The sequence below is a fragment of the Macrobrachium nipponense genome, chromosome 22 (assembly GCF_015104395.2).
Source record: "Macrobrachium nipponense isolate FS-2020 chromosome 22, ASM1510439v2, whole genome shotgun sequence".
In the NCBI taxonomy this organism is placed as follows: domain Eukaryota; kingdom Metazoa; phylum Arthropoda; class Malacostraca; order Decapoda; family Palaemonidae; genus Macrobrachium; species Macrobrachium nipponense.
The window spans coordinates 38,883,137-38,898,620 of record NC_087213.1 but is presented as its reverse complement, the minus strand read 5'-3'; the positions used below and the strand labels follow the sequence as shown (position 1 = coordinate 38,898,620).

General features: G+C 37.0%; 1 protein-coding gene across 1 annotated transcript in view; it reads right to left on the bottom strand.

Annotated features, from left to right (window-relative positions):
• Positions 1-3,383: 3,383 nt before the first annotated feature.
• The window catches only part of LOC135198604 (uncharacterized), a 65,708-nt gene continuing 53,607 nt past the window's right edge, over positions 3,384-15,484 (bottom strand). The window contains exons 3-9 of the mRNA XM_064226336.1: positions 13,913-14,073; positions 12,034-12,121; positions 11,358-11,488; positions 10,944-11,082; positions 8,892-9,121; positions 8,518-8,711; positions 3,384-8,270 (exon numbers count right to left, since the gene is read on the bottom strand). Of these exons, the coding sequence (XP_064082406.1) occupies positions 6,967-8,270; positions 8,518-8,711; positions 8,892-9,121; positions 10,944-11,082; positions 11,358-11,488; positions 12,034-12,121; positions 13,913-14,073 (2,247 nt within the window). The 3' untranslated portion in view covers positions 3,384-6,966. The remainder of the gene's footprint in view (positions 8,271-8,517; positions 8,712-8,891; positions 9,122-10,943; positions 11,083-11,357; positions 11,489-12,033; positions 12,122-13,912; positions 14,074-15,484) is intronic.

Here is a 15,484-nt window from a genome sequence, read left to right as displayed (position 1 = left end):
GTGAGGCCAGGAGTGGTAAAGAAAGTGAAAGAGCGAGTGGATGAGAGTACGAGTGACAAAGGTGATTTGGTTGTGATAAGTAAAGGAAAGAAAGGGAAGACACAGGATAAGGATAAACCTGAGAACAAGAATAAGAAGGGGGCTGAGGAAAAGAAGAAGATTAAGGGAAAGAAGGTTAGTAAGGGTGATGGACAGGGTGAGACTAGGACTGAATACATTAGGGAAAGGGCTGAGAGTGATTTAGATAGCTGTGAGTGGAAACAGGTGGGTAGAAAGAAGAAGGGTAAGAAGAGCATTATCAAGAGTATGGACGTGAGTATGGAAGTGGATTCATTGTATTCGGTAGAGGGAAAGAAGGGTCAGAATGGAAGTAGTGAAAGTGAGAGTGAGAGTGAGCAGGAAATATGAAAGGCTGTGTATATGAGAGAGGTACCCTGATGTGCACAGTATGAGGAATATGGTAGTAGGGACATAGGAGGTTTTTTTTAAGGGATATGAGAGGTATTGTGAGGCAAAGTATGGGGATAACAAGAGAGTTAGATAGCTTTTTGACTGGATTTTTGTTGAGTATGTATATGGTAATGATGAGTTCAGGGAATGTGCCGTATGAGAGTGTAAAAGCTAGGATTGTAGAACAGGCAAAGAGGATAAAGAGTAGCGTTAGACATAGGAGAAAGCAAGATTTTGAAGAAGCAAGAATGAATGTTGGTGAGTCGTTGTCAATGTATGTCTGTAGGTTAGAAACATTAGCCAGGAAAAAGTTTGGGGACGAAGGGATAAATGAGTGCAAGGAATTAGTGCGAAAGTTGTTGGCGACTGTACCAGAGAGTGTATATGAGTTTATGAATCTGAAACGTAAGGAGAAAATGCGATGGACGAATGAAAGGTTGATGTGGAACGACATTTTAGAGATAGTAGAGGATTATGAGTTAGATAGATGTTGGAAAGAGAATAGGAGTGTTAGTGTTAGGACTGAAGTAGCTGAGGTAGTACCAGAGTTTAAAAGCTATAGGGAGGCAGTTTTGGAAGGGCCAAAGCGAATGGCAGCGTGAGTGGTAGATAGGAGCGTTAGGGCAAGTAACGTGAGTGTAGTTAGCCCTAAAAGAGATAAGAGTGCGAGTGTTGGAAGAGTAGGGTCAGTTAGTTGTGAGCGAGAGCAGCAGTGTTATAGATGTGGTAAGCCAGGACACAGGAAGAATGAATGTCTGTGGGCATTAGGAGCGTGCTTCGGGTGTGGGCAAACGGGGCATTTATTGAGTGAGTGTAAGAAAGATAGGGATATTAAATGTTATAGGTGTGGATAGGCAGGACACATAGTTAGTGGATGTCGGGGTACCCGTATGAACATGGTTTGCGACAATGATTGGGATATGTATGTAGGACGTGCAGTGTGGGCATATAATGCCACACTGCAGAAGAGTATAGGTATGTCTCCTTGTAAGTATGTGTTGAATTTTGAAAGGATTGTTAGGCTGTGGTTGGGTCTGTCAGAGAGTGATCAAGACTTGTGGAAGAAAGCGAGTGAGAGGTTTGAAAGTTTTAGGATTGGAGATAAGGGGTTGAAAGAGGTGGTTGAGATGGGGAGAATGAATGTGAATAAGGCAAGGGAGAAATTTGAAGGGCCTTTTGAGATTTTGGAAGTGGGACCGAGTGGATTGAGTTATGTGTTGGGGAAATTGTGAGTGTGGAGGAGGTTAGGGCACACCATAACCAGCTCCATAAGTGGAGGGAAGTACTGCAGTATGTTTGGGAGAATGTGATGAGTGAGTGGTTGAGGGTGAATAAACATGAGCCGAGTGTCAGTGAGCAAGTGGGTCTGGAAGATCGGCAGTTGGTGTTGGCTGAGTAAGGAAGAAAGCGGAAGAAGGTAAGGGACGGGAATGAAAGGGAGAAATGTGAACTGCATGATAGAGGGGTTAGTGTTACGGTAAAAATGGTGGATAAGGCGTGTAATACAGATGACTTTGAGGGGATGACTAATACATATAGTGTGTGTGGGTTTGAATTGTCAGGGTTTGGTGAAGTTTCACCATGAAGTGAATCAGGTGGTAAGGATGTAGTTGGCAGTATGAATGAGTCTCTTTGGGAGTTTGGCAGGAGTGTAAATGAGGTAAGTGATTTGGTGGCAGAGTTACGAGAGATATTCAGACAAGAGTTAGAAGGGGTAGATAAGATAGTGAATGGGATTTGGGAGGATGGTAGTGAGGGAGATGGTAATGGTAGTCTGACTGGAAGTGGTCTGGGAGAAGATGATGGTGGTGTAACTGAGAGTGTGTATGAGGGCCCTCAAACAAGATCCAGGGGGCCTGCGTCCGAGCATCTGTGGGTGTTGCAGAAGGCTATTTAGTGTGGGTGTTGTGAGTGTAAGGAGATGTTGTCAGATGTAACGGGGGAGGAAATATGGAGGAGTTATGGAGCTCCATTTGACAACATCTGTGTGTGTGTGTGAGAGAGAGAGAGAGGGCGTAATTGCTGGATGGGTAGTTAATGATTGGATTGGCTATTGGTAAATTCTGAGTTGTCTGCTGGTGCTGTTAGTTGTTAGAGTTCTGTGTTTTGGAGTTAGTCTTTAGTCAGTTTTTGGTGAGAGCTGGTGATAGTAGTGTCGGCAGCAGTCTTGAAGGAATTGAAAGTCAGTTGAGTTGTGTTATTGACTTGTTGTTTGTTTTGTTTAGTTTAATATTGTTGCTTAAGATTTCTTGTGCCTGTATTGTTAGATTTGTTATGCTATGAGGTTTTTATTGAGTTATATGTGAGTTCCTGTTGGATTACATGCGAGTTGTTATGGTTGAGGTTTGTTGTTAGTGAGCTGTTGTGATTTCTTGGTGTTGTTAGTGGGTGTGTGTGTTTTTGTTTTTTTGTGTTGGTAATTGTTTGTGCAGTGGTCTTTTGTTGTGGTTGTGTTCCTTGGTTGTTGTTGAGTTGTTAAGTTGTGGTTGTGTTCCTTGTTGGTTTGCTGTGTTGTTGAGTTGTGGTCCTTGGGTGTTGTGTTGTGTTCCTTGTTGTTGTGTTGTTGGGTTGTGGGGTTGTGGTCCTGGGTTGTTGGGTTGTGTTCTTGGTTGTTGTTGTTGTTGTTGGTGTCTCAGCGACCTTGACCGATGGACAGCACAGCCATAGCCTGGAGTATCAGCAGTTGGGTGAGTACATGTGTTTGTGTTTTTTCGTTCTGTGTGTAGGTATAGGTCAATTGTCCTGCTTGTATTCTGTAGTGTAAAGAGGAAAGTGTGACTGAGGGTGGGTTTGGCAGCTGGAGTTTTTAAGCTTGTGATCCCGCCACAATGTTGTCTTGAAGGGAAGCATATGCCAGTCTCATTAAAATAGTATAGATGGGGGATAAAAAATACTGTTTAATTTTATTTGATATATTGTGAGCTACTGAACAGGTTTACAGAATAGGCTATACTTGCTACACAGCATACAATTTATATTATCATCATTATTTATTTACTTATTGACACACGGTACAAAATGTATTTTACAGGTTTCATATCAGGCTGCTACAGGCTGTTCTTTTTACCTCCCCGGAAGATTTCACCAATAGCGATTTTTATTAATTCCATGTTTTTAGTAGATTCTAGCATTCAAAGAAAGTTTATAATAACATGTATTTCTTATGCTTAGTGTAATTTATTCCAATTGGTGTTAAAATATGTGAAAAGTAAAATAATTATGCAGTGTCATCCAAAAACAAGCTTCTTTTGTTGACTTCGGCTGGCGTTGTTGTTAAATTTAGACTTACCAACACAATACTTTTATAAACTCTTTATTTGTCAACATTATCTATTGACAAAACATATATCTGAGGGAGAAATTTAGGTTAGTAAATAAGTTTCGATTCATATTACTTGGTAATTATTTAAAAACAATGATGCTATTTGGACAAAGTACTTGCAACCAATCAGCTAGCAGGAAACTTTTCTGAGCTAAAAGGGCACCCCTGCGAGTGAGTGCAAATGCAGTAAAAAATCTGAGTAGAGTCATACCATTCACAAATGACAACCTCACTGTTCCAACCCATCCCCGTTAAACCCAGCTAACCATACCAACCTTCTTAATTCATTTGCAAAGCCATCTACCTGCTCCCCCGTCCACCTTGAATGAGTTAATTTCCCAAATGCTACAAAAGTATCTGAAAAGGTTTCTTTCAGTAATTATTCAATCTTTTCACTATCCTTTGGTCATCTTTTATTTCCAAATACAAGTCCAGTGCATCACCTAAAAAAATGGAATGAATGCAGCCACATCATTCACTTTCTGAAGCTTGGCGACCAATTTTACCTTTTATAACCAAGCAATTGTGTCTCCTTTACCCTTAAAGTTGTTAATCATATCAATTGAGATTTTCATCGCCACCCTAACCAAAACTGTCTAGATAGCTTGTAAGTTAAAAGAAAAAAATGTATAACCAATAACTCACCTTATTAGGCTTCTGTACAGAGCAACAATTTTTTCAAAATAAATTTACAACCCTAAGAGAACAACCCTCAAAACAGACTGGGATGTTCCACAAACACAACATCTCTCTATCAAACCCCCAAGCTTTCCTCACATTTACGAACGCCCTCGCAATCCCCAGGACCACAGTATGAGCATCAGAAATTCCAACGTTTACTTGAAGCCCCAGAATTGTTCAAATCTGTCGCATTGCTATGAGGTTATTTTGAGATAAGGTTATTTACTTGATTACTTTCACCGATTTAAATTCAGGTTTATAGAGCTTTTGTTTGTTGCCTTTTCGCTTGATGTTCTGTAGTACAATGTTTGTAAAAAGATAATGCAACTCATTTGCAACTGATATTACGTGTTCACTTTCCCCTGATGAAAAATGAAATAGCAGCCCGCCTTAAAAGACTTGGCATAGATTTGCAATCATCCTAGTTAATGAGATTTGGTGCTAAACTAGCAAAACTAAGGTTATCTATTCTCGTAAAATGTTTCCATTCCATAACTCACTATACATTAATTGCACTTCAGTAAATTCTAATTCCGAATATAAATATTCTGTTACCTTTCACGCCAGATCTCGTTTGCATCACTTGCAAGCATATGCATTCTGCATTAATCTTATTTGACGTAAGTATTGATTGCAAGGATTCTAAACCTACAGAAATTATTCAATGTATGCCATATTTTTCAGAACGTTTGCTCCAAATGCCTTTACATCAATAGTTCCTTAAACAATGATCTGAGGAAAGGGTACAGAAAGCAACAGATGAAGGCTTCTCTTTTACTCAAGAACATATACAAAGATATGAGTTAATCACCAAATGTCTATTTATACAAAGATATGATGATTTAGATAGATAAAATTATCAGGCTGGGGAGTCACTTTAAAGATTCAAAGTAAACCCAGCATTACTACAGAAATACTAACCTTGCTTCAGATTTTACATCAGATAACCACTTGATGTTACCCATATAAAATCTTGTCAAGTTTTTTTTTTTTTACATAGGTAGCAGCGTGAACATAGTCTACTATCTTGATGAAAATTCTAAAAAATTATGATCTAATCCTTTACAGGTATTTTTCATTTATTGTCCCTTTATCATCGTAGAGCACTGAGGGAGGAGCATTTGCGGCAGGTGAGCAAATCCTAACATTATGGGGTACAAATAAATCTCAACGATTGTTAAAAAAACACTCAAAGGAACAGTATGTTTTGCAAAACTTGATTAGTATAGTAGTTATTATAAAACTGAACAAACCTGTGCAAACCCAAATCCTATTAGGAATTCAGCTAAATATTTTTAATAACTATTGGATTGAACATCATAATTTCAGATTCACAGTTTGTCATATACGTAATCATTGCTATTGCTAAATTCATTTTAATTTTGATATTACTAACAAGTTTAATAAAGCTTTATGGCAGTTTCAAGTACAAACAGAACTGATTTTAAGCAGCCCTCTTACTATGTTAACTTTGTTTGGTGGTGCATAGTCACAGCTGTTTGTGAGCTGACATGCAATTTAGAAGGGGATGCTGAAACTTCATAATAATAATATCTGTCTTAATAAACTTCAATTTTCTCACTTTTACCACGGCAGTTCACAGGGCATGATTTATGAAGGGCGTATTGCCCAAATTTTAAATGAGGTTATACTACATGCATAAATAAGTCTTCGTTATCTGTACTATTAACCTTTTCACATGACCAGGCTAGATGCAAGTTATTTTCCCTTTGTATGAATTGAAGGTGAATGCTTCGGATGAAAAATATCTCAAAAATTCTATTTTTGTTATGAGTCGTCATGCCATCGCTTTATTTTGCTCTACAAAAACAAGATTGTCTAAAAACACGCCTATTACACTGTACAGTAGTATATCAATATAACTCAACAACAACAAGTATAGATGAAATAACATGGTATTATTTTTACAATATAGACAAACTAGTAACACTGACAAGAGACTCCCTCCCAGTTCATAAAGAATACTAAGTATCTTTTCTGGATTACTGATAATCTTAATTTGGCAGTGGGAGGCAACAAGTTAAGGAAATGACAACCTCTCTTGAAATAGAGGGGTATGTATGATAAAATACTATAAAATTTACGTTCAGAATGTACATGAAAGGAAAATATCTTCCGATCCTTCACTAGCTAAGAACTCTAGAGCAGTAACGATCATGACTTTTTTTGACTTTGGCAAAAGATTCTAAGTTTTTTTTCGAGTATACTAAAACGTTGTTCTAATGTCCATTACAAAGTCAATATCAGGAAGGGTGAGTAATATTTATCCAACGTGTACATAACTACTTAGAGCCATTTATGTCATTCGTTGTAAGTAGAATGGTCATTAAATAATCATTCTACTTACATTTTATTATTAAATCGATAAAATCACCTTCAATATTACCATGAGTGTAAAGATGCTAATCGTATGAAAAAAAAGCTCTGAAACTAAATCTGGTCGTGCCTTATAGTACATCCCATACTTTGGAGACAAGCGAGATTATCTACCATTAGTGCCAGTCAGACCACTCAAAATCAGATCGGAAAGAGTCTCGGCCACTCATTCCTTCATCAAAGGCATTACGACGTTTTGTGATGGCAGTTTTGAGAATAACTGATATGTCATTGAGAGAGTTCTCGGGCATATTTGTTAAATCAGACAATTCAGATGGTCGTACAGGACGCAACCTTTGTTTTTGACTTAACAGCTGTTCAGATGTCACCATCAATGGGCCAAAATGCGACCGAGAGTCTGTTACCCTCCTTCGGACTGGACTGCGAGGAGAACGATGTCTCTCTGGACTGTAGCTGTAATCAGGTTGCTCAGGTGAGTGGTGACTCACTTTGCGAGATGGTGAAAGGTGACGCTGAGGGGAAGCTCTTCTAGGACTGGGTGAATATCTTCGCTTGACCTTTTCTGAATAATGATCCTCGAACTCATCTAAAGGATTGTTGGAATCCCCATAACTGCTACCTTCAATGCTAGTCCAAGACTCATTCTGGCTATCCCCAAGACTGTCTCTACTGTCTGCTAGCCTCTCATAATTCTTTTGGTGATTTTTTGATAACCCCCTTTGCTCAGGTGAGAGATTCTGTTCTCTGTAATATCTTTTTTTATAATTTCTATCCCTGGGCAAGTCTGAGTGTCTGTCACTTCCTCCACCATGTTGTCTAACTGGACTTCTAACAGCCATATGAACATCATTGTATCTGACACTGCTCTCCAGGCTTCTTGACCGTTTTTTCTTCCCTGCTTTGGCCTTGTTACTACTTCGTTCAATTATCTGCTTTGGTTCTTTTTTACCACGGTTAAAGTTACTCTTTTCATATTCCCAGTTCTCCTGAATGCCATAAAATTCACAGTCCCTGTTAGATTTATTTCTAACTTTTGGAATATCAGGCACTCCTAGTTGATCTCTCTCTCGGCCTTTTCTACGCCTGTCATTTTCTTTTGCAAACTTCTCCGAGCTAAGCCTGTCATTTCTGTACCGGGCAACTTCTTCAGAATGACTGTCTTTTTTCCTCTGCCTGCTGCGGTCTAATCTGTTTCTATGTTCAACACTCGAGTTTCTAAGTTCTTTAACAGATAACCTTCTGTTTATATCACCAAGAGCTGTCCTGGAGACTTTGCTTGAAGACTCTCTAATGGCCTCTTTGTGAGGACTGAAATCCCTTACTTGGCTCTTCTTGAGGTTATGACCTCTACCTTGAGATGTATCTCGTGAGTATGGATGTCTGGTGGGTGAAGATCTGCGGTATGGGGAAGTTTGTCGACTAGGGGACTCATCTTTCATGCCTCTTGAAGATGACACACCTAGATTTTGGAATAATGAAACACTCTTTAATGTAACATGAACAAAATTATCTTCCTCTGCAACTTCTTCAGATCATCCAAAACAAATAAATTTAGAAAAATAATGTAAACTAGGAAATTTTAAGATATTAAGCATTAATGTCACCATGAGTATTGTAAATTAGGGGGACTAATTAGAAACATAGTGAACAGTATACTGTGCTCAAATGGCAAAAAAAAAAAAAAAAAAAAATCTTATGATATGTACCCTTTAGTCGTGGCTGTGGCTTAACAATGTCTATTAAATTACCAATATCAGTTTCCAGTGTATCATAAACATTTGCCATATTCTCACTCTCATCTAGTTCCCTTCCTTTTAGTTCCCGGTTTTTACTAGCTCTCTGTTGTTGGAGGGAGCGTCGTACCAGCTCTACACTTTGTTCAACTACACTGATGATGGTCCTAGAAAACAGGAAGAAGCTCGTTGGGTTTATGCAATTTTTCTCATTAAATTCATGTGAATCCTTAATATAAAGATTAACCACTTTTGGACACTTGGCTCTTGTATCAAGAGTCGCATACTGCACTGAAACAGTATGATACTGTCTATAAAGGCATTTAAATCTATAAATAAAATCTAACCTTGCAGCAGCTACATCAGAAAGCTGTGATGACTTGATATTAGCTTTGTGGAGAAGCCCTCGCCAGGAAGATGGTACAGCAGCAGTCTCTAAAGCCCCCAATATCTCTTCAAAACTTGGCCTAAGTGAAGGATTCTGGGCCCAGCAAGAAGTGATAAGTTCCTTCAGTTCTCTAGACATTCTTGACACAGGAAGCGTTGGTCGTCCCCCTGACTCAGTTCTCTCCATTATCTGATAAAAAGAATGACATCTTGCTCTCAGAACATGAGTTATTACATTTAAAATTCCTGTGCTTGCTATCAGTTATACATTATTAACATCACCTTAAGACTATCGTTACCATATTGCTGCTTATATTTGAAAAAAAAATTATATAAATATATATAAAATATATAAATATAATTATATATATATATATATATATATATAATATATATCTATATATATATATACTATACCACTGTGACTGCACAGTATATATGTGATGTGTTTGCCCTGGGGAACTGAAATGGGAACTAATAACACAGAAAATGAAAAATATAAGGAACGAAGCATTTGTCAGAAACATTTTTGTCAGTGGGAAATGAATCAATGATAAGATTATAAGTGGAGTTGCCGAAGAGGAGATTATTACTTAGTTTGGTCAAATAGTAATATGAGATACATGTAGAGACATACAGAAGAACTATGACTTCTACAATTTGAAGTAAGAGCTGGTTCATAAACAATATGAGAGAGAGAGAGAGAGAGAGAGGTAAACTATAGTGTTAATGAAACAATGGCATTAATCTGACAAAAGAAAATAAAACTTGAATGGGAAATGACTAATCTATAGTATTCTCATTCTAATTATCTACCCTTGGAGTAACATCCAGAAAAAAATTCAGGTTTCAAAATCACGCGACAGTCTTTTCATTTGCACCATGGCCCTATTCTAAATACTAAAAGATACCTAAGGAAGATATTTTGTATTATTATTGAAATTCTAAGATACCTACATTGTCTTTTTTTACGGGCTTGAAGTCTATTTAGGTAGATATATTCAAGATGAGTAATAAAATTTCTTAGAAAATTCGTATACTATCCTCTATGACTTGATATTTCATCTTTCAAGATAAGAAACATGTTCTTTATTGACTAGGGCACCAGCTAGCCCATTATTTCTTAGACCATTTATACACTAACAATCCAGAATTTCTCTTGGATGGCCAATTGGTAATCGCCATGGGTGTCAGCGTGAAACAAAAGAAAAACTACATGACTGTGGTACTGCTAACTCTTAAGACTTAAGGCTTTGAATCAGAAATTCAGTACAACCTGAATGGTTAACCGACGCTTTTGATGACTTAGACATACCTTGACTGTACCATTTACCTGGTTGGGAAGGCATCTGCAAGCAGTGCACAAAGTCAGTCCTCCGAATTTACTCGATTAGTACGTCGTTTATATTTGATGCTAGTAACTGCTAACATGAAGGTGATCTTACCCTGTTTTGAATTACTCCTTACTTTTTCCTAAATCACACATCGGGAAATTCAGTTCTTTACGAGGATATTCACAACTGAAATTAACCCGTACTACAATAATAAAAAATGAGAAAGGTTATTTATATAAAAATGCTTGGAAATGCAGATAATCTTACACCTCAATCTACCAAGCCAAACGATTCAAATAAAAAAGATCTGATGACACGTTTATTACTAAGCGTGTTCTTAACAATAGGTCAAGTGATGAACGAGAATGGTCAGTTCATTAGAAGAGCAATTCACAACCGATCAAGGAACAGGCAAGACTTATTGTCATTCAGTTACCATCACCGACAACAGGTACAACAATTTCAACGCCAAATAACAACACCCTACTTAATGCAAAGTTTATCTTACTGTCTGAGCTTTAAGTGCCTTTGGACTATGAAGAAGTTTATATAATTCTACTCTCCTAAACTTAACGAAATCTTTTTATAGTTCTAGCAATGAAATTAAAGACTTGAGTTCTGGGTGGGGTGTTTACCTAACCCACTGGATTTCTTAATCCTCTCGTGATAATGACTTACCTGGAATATATCTAAACCTTTGAAGGGATGACTGGAAGTCAACATTTCCCACAAGATGATGGCAAAGCTGTAAACGTCGCATTTCGCAGACACCTCTCCTTTTGTCAGCAGCTCCGGGGCCATCCATGCAGGCGTTCCCCTTCAAAAGATCATAGCTCTCATGTTTGCAAAGTTTTAGATGTTGAACAAACAATAGGAAGACAAAGATCTCATTACATCGCATACACTACTATCGTTGTAGCTCATTACAAAATAATATCCGTCAAGTTAAGAAGTCTTAACGTTTAGAGTTCAAGGAAAAATTAATTTTCTATCCAGCAGATACTTCCACAGTGGGATCTATAAGTACGCACCCCAAATTATGATGCTAAATAAGAAGTTAGAGATATTACTGTAAGGGAAGTGCAAGCGTACCTGATTGACCCCCGTTGTGCAGGTGAACCGGCCCTCGAGCGTCTCAGTATAGAAAACCCAAAGTCTGCTATCTTGGCTCGCATGTACGAGTCAAGCAACACATTCATTGATTTCAAATCCAAATGGAGAACCTGAGAGGTAAAGTGCGTAATTACATGTATATGTAAACTATATGAAATGGAGGAATTATTTGCTAGTGTAAAGGAAAATTTTAGATTATAGCTTGCATATGAATCACGGTGATGTGATAAAATTCATAGTAAATATATAAACAAAAGAAAAAAAGTAAGAAACATCATAAAATTCAGGACCTTGTTCAGAATCCATGACATTGTCATCACTTTAAGCCGAGAAAACCATTTACTCATCTACTTATGTTTTACTGCTTATAACCCATCCATTCCTTATATTGGAATTCCAGTATGATTTAATCTATTGAAAATGGTTTGTCAAATTCTGCATCCATTACATTAACTTATTCTTTGATGTAAAAAAGAAAAAAAGAAATAATACAAATTAACACGTGAAAGGGAAGTGTCAACGACACATGAATGGTTGATAACAATGATGTTCATTAATCATGATGATGGTATTTTTAGGTGTTTGTAACGAAAAAGAACATGTTCTAGTGCCTGGAAAGCATTAGGAAAGACAGCGACTACCAAACCCCTCTTACCTGAGGATCGTGTCGATGTAAGTAATTCATGCCCTGGGCAATATCTTTGGCCACTACGAAGTATGCTGCGTGGTCCAGCCTATCTCTTCTGTTAAAAAGATATGTATTGTAAATTCGGACAATTAAGGATTAAAATGGCAAACCGTAGAATGATATTATGATATGGATTTCTCTTGAGGCACTAAAACAAATTTACTTTTACCAGTCCTCATAGAAAGAGCTTTTACTCCATAGAATTTTAACAATACTGTGACGTATAGTAAACCATTTTGAAAATGTCTACGCTAGTTTCTAAGTGACTAAAAAAATTCTTGCTTTATCTTACCATTCACGAAAGGGAAATGCGACAGCAAGAGAAACTAGAAGCTAGGGCAAAGGAGTTGTTATCCACCAGCAACAAGGGAGAAAGTGACAAAAAATTGACGTCATTTGTCATTTTATTTTTCACTGAAGTGTCCCCTTTACTTTTGGCCTTCAAATGTGAATAATATCCCTATACTTTTGCCCTAATGGAAACACCACAGACCTTCATCTTCAGTTAGTTCTTAGGTTTGATAATGTTCAGTCGGTTGTTCTTTGAGTTTGTTTTATATTATGGTTATATGATACCGTAAAACAGGAAGAAAAGCATTGCTGGTATTTACCTTCATAGCATTTCATCTGTGTAAAGGAGCGTGCTCAAGTATTAGCTGATATTTTTCGCCTTACATCTGAGGATGACTATTTCAAGTAAGGCCATAATCCTTTAGTATACTTTATTTATGAAACTGCGCAGACCTAAAAGGGACACTGTATGTTTGGTATATATTTAATTCGCATATTTTTCCTCCTTTGTTTCGTAATTCAAATGTGCTTTTGTTGTCTCTTTGTTACATATCTTGTATTTTTCGTATTTCCTGTCAAATAAAGGTCATCCTATCCCTATCTGCGTAGCAGTTATTATAGCATGAATTAATTATATCGTTTTACCTTGTGTTAGTGAAAGAAATGCTAAACATATGAAAATATGAATGAGTATATAGTCCAGACCTCTACGCACTTCAGGCTGAGTCGGTCTTTGGTAAAGTTTTTTTCTACAAGAGTGACGTGAAAACAAAATAGGTAGAGAGGTTGAAAGGAATATGAGAACATTTAACACAAAAACTATCATGATCTAAGTCAATTCTAAATTTACTCAAAAAGTGGTTTATAGGATATAATATGGCATGCATGCAGCTCTGTACTTACCATAATCTGTCATAAAGAACAATAAATTCAAACATACTGAGATGAATATGATGACCAACTATAAAGTGCTACGTCTGCAATTCTGAAAAACATACTCGTTCTTCATAGCTCTCAAAGACGAACCTTAACTAAGATGTGTCTAAACATTCTCAAAACTTACTGTAACCCTTGGGACAGGCTTCACATCTCCACTAGCATCTTGAAAAGAAACTCATCTAATAATCATAACTTATATTTTTATAAATCTACTCATCAGAAACCTATTCGGAAAACGGAATTCTAGGTTAATGTTTAAATCAGTCAAATTCTTTGAGTTAATGCTTCAGACTTGATGGCGCTACATATCTGAAAATTGCTTTACCTTAATTAGCACAAATATATTCTGGGAAAATGAAATGTTTATATAAACACTACTTTGCTATCCTTACAACACAGCATGAACGTGACCTCGATGTATAAAAAGTTGTGATCAAAATAAATTGTAGTTAACGAAATATGAAAAAGTATGATACGATTCCAAACAACTCGAAAATTTCACAATGTTAAGAGAATTGAATTTGCATATTGAATGACATCTGAGGGACCATGCACATTGCACTGTAGTTTACAGTTCCACTAACGACATGCAGCGGCAAAACCTGCCAGTACTCACGTTTGGGTGTGAATGAGGTTGTACAGGGTGCCTCCAGCCAGGTATTCCAGCAGCATGGAAGGTCTAGCTGAGGAGGTGCACACGCCCATCATGAGCACAATGCGTGGGTGGTGCAGCTGCTGCAGGAGAGCTGCTTCCGAACGGAAATAGTTCTTGTCATCCTGTTGAGGTCACAAAGTCATGTCGTCACACAGAGCAGTGTCCAGAGGTCAGTTCGCTCGAACACTGAGCTTATAGGTCACTTCATAATCAGGGTCATGCGTTTGTTTGAAGTCAAATGTTATACAGTAGCATTTGAAGTCATTGCATTAGGGAAATGGCGTACATTGAATGTCTGATGTCATAGATAGAAATAATAATAATGAGCTGCAATATATAAAATGAAAAATTATTGCTAGATTAATCAAATATATCTGATATTATGAAATTTAGACTCTCACGCTACGCACTGTACTGGGGCACTTCCGGCCGTTCACCGCTTACAGACAGTGAAAACAGGGAGCTGAAGTGGTTGGACAGCAAGAGTGAAGAAAATGAGCGGGAATGGAAGTCAAGTGGCTGCAGAGCCAGGGCCGGAAAGGACGCTGCACACATCTTTTATTAGTGCTTACAGAGGACCACGTGAGGTTCAGTGACGACACTTACCTTTACAGGGCACAAAAGACGGTTAATTTTACAGAATACTGAGCGCACACACATTCTATATATATATAATATATATATATATATATATATATTATATATATATATCTATATAGTTATATATATATACTTTATATTATATATATATATATCCATACACCATAGATTATATATTATAAACTCGATGTCAGTAGACATTTTTGAAATTTCAAATGATATTTTTAATTTATTTCCTAGAAAGGAACATAAATGTATCTTCAAATAGTGATTTGCAACAGTTTTTAAGAAATGTGGCTAACACGCACCAATTAGAATTAGCAGTTTCATAGTATTTCGTTACGTACCTGATGCACGATTATGCCCTATTAATCTATTTTTCTTTTCAAAGATGGAAGAATCCTTATGTAATGATGTTAAAAACCGTCACTGATATCTATGGAACATCATGTTAAATTATTGCATAAAACTATTTTCCATAAAGCAAAATTGATGTGAACGAAATGAAGTGATAAAAAAGTCATATCACCACAACCGCTGACATTAGTGGCGGAACTATACTGGGGGTGGGGGGGCAGGAGGTGCAATGCACCTGGGCCCACTGTGATTGGGGGCCCATCTGGCCCCATCATAATTTCTTAGTAGATTGGTTTGGTAATATATTTGGAAATATGTTTAGGTACTTGAAAAATGCAAATAAAAATGATAATGATGATGATAATGATCATAGTTGCAGCAGTAGTAGTAGTAGTAGCAGTTTTTATTCTTATCTGTGCAATAGTATCATCAACATCAATATTGCAACTATTATTAGTATTGTTATCATTATTGTTATCTTTGTTATTATTTTTATTATTATTAGTAACAGTACTACTACTACTACTACTACTACTACTACTACTACTACTAATAATAATAATAATAATAATAGCA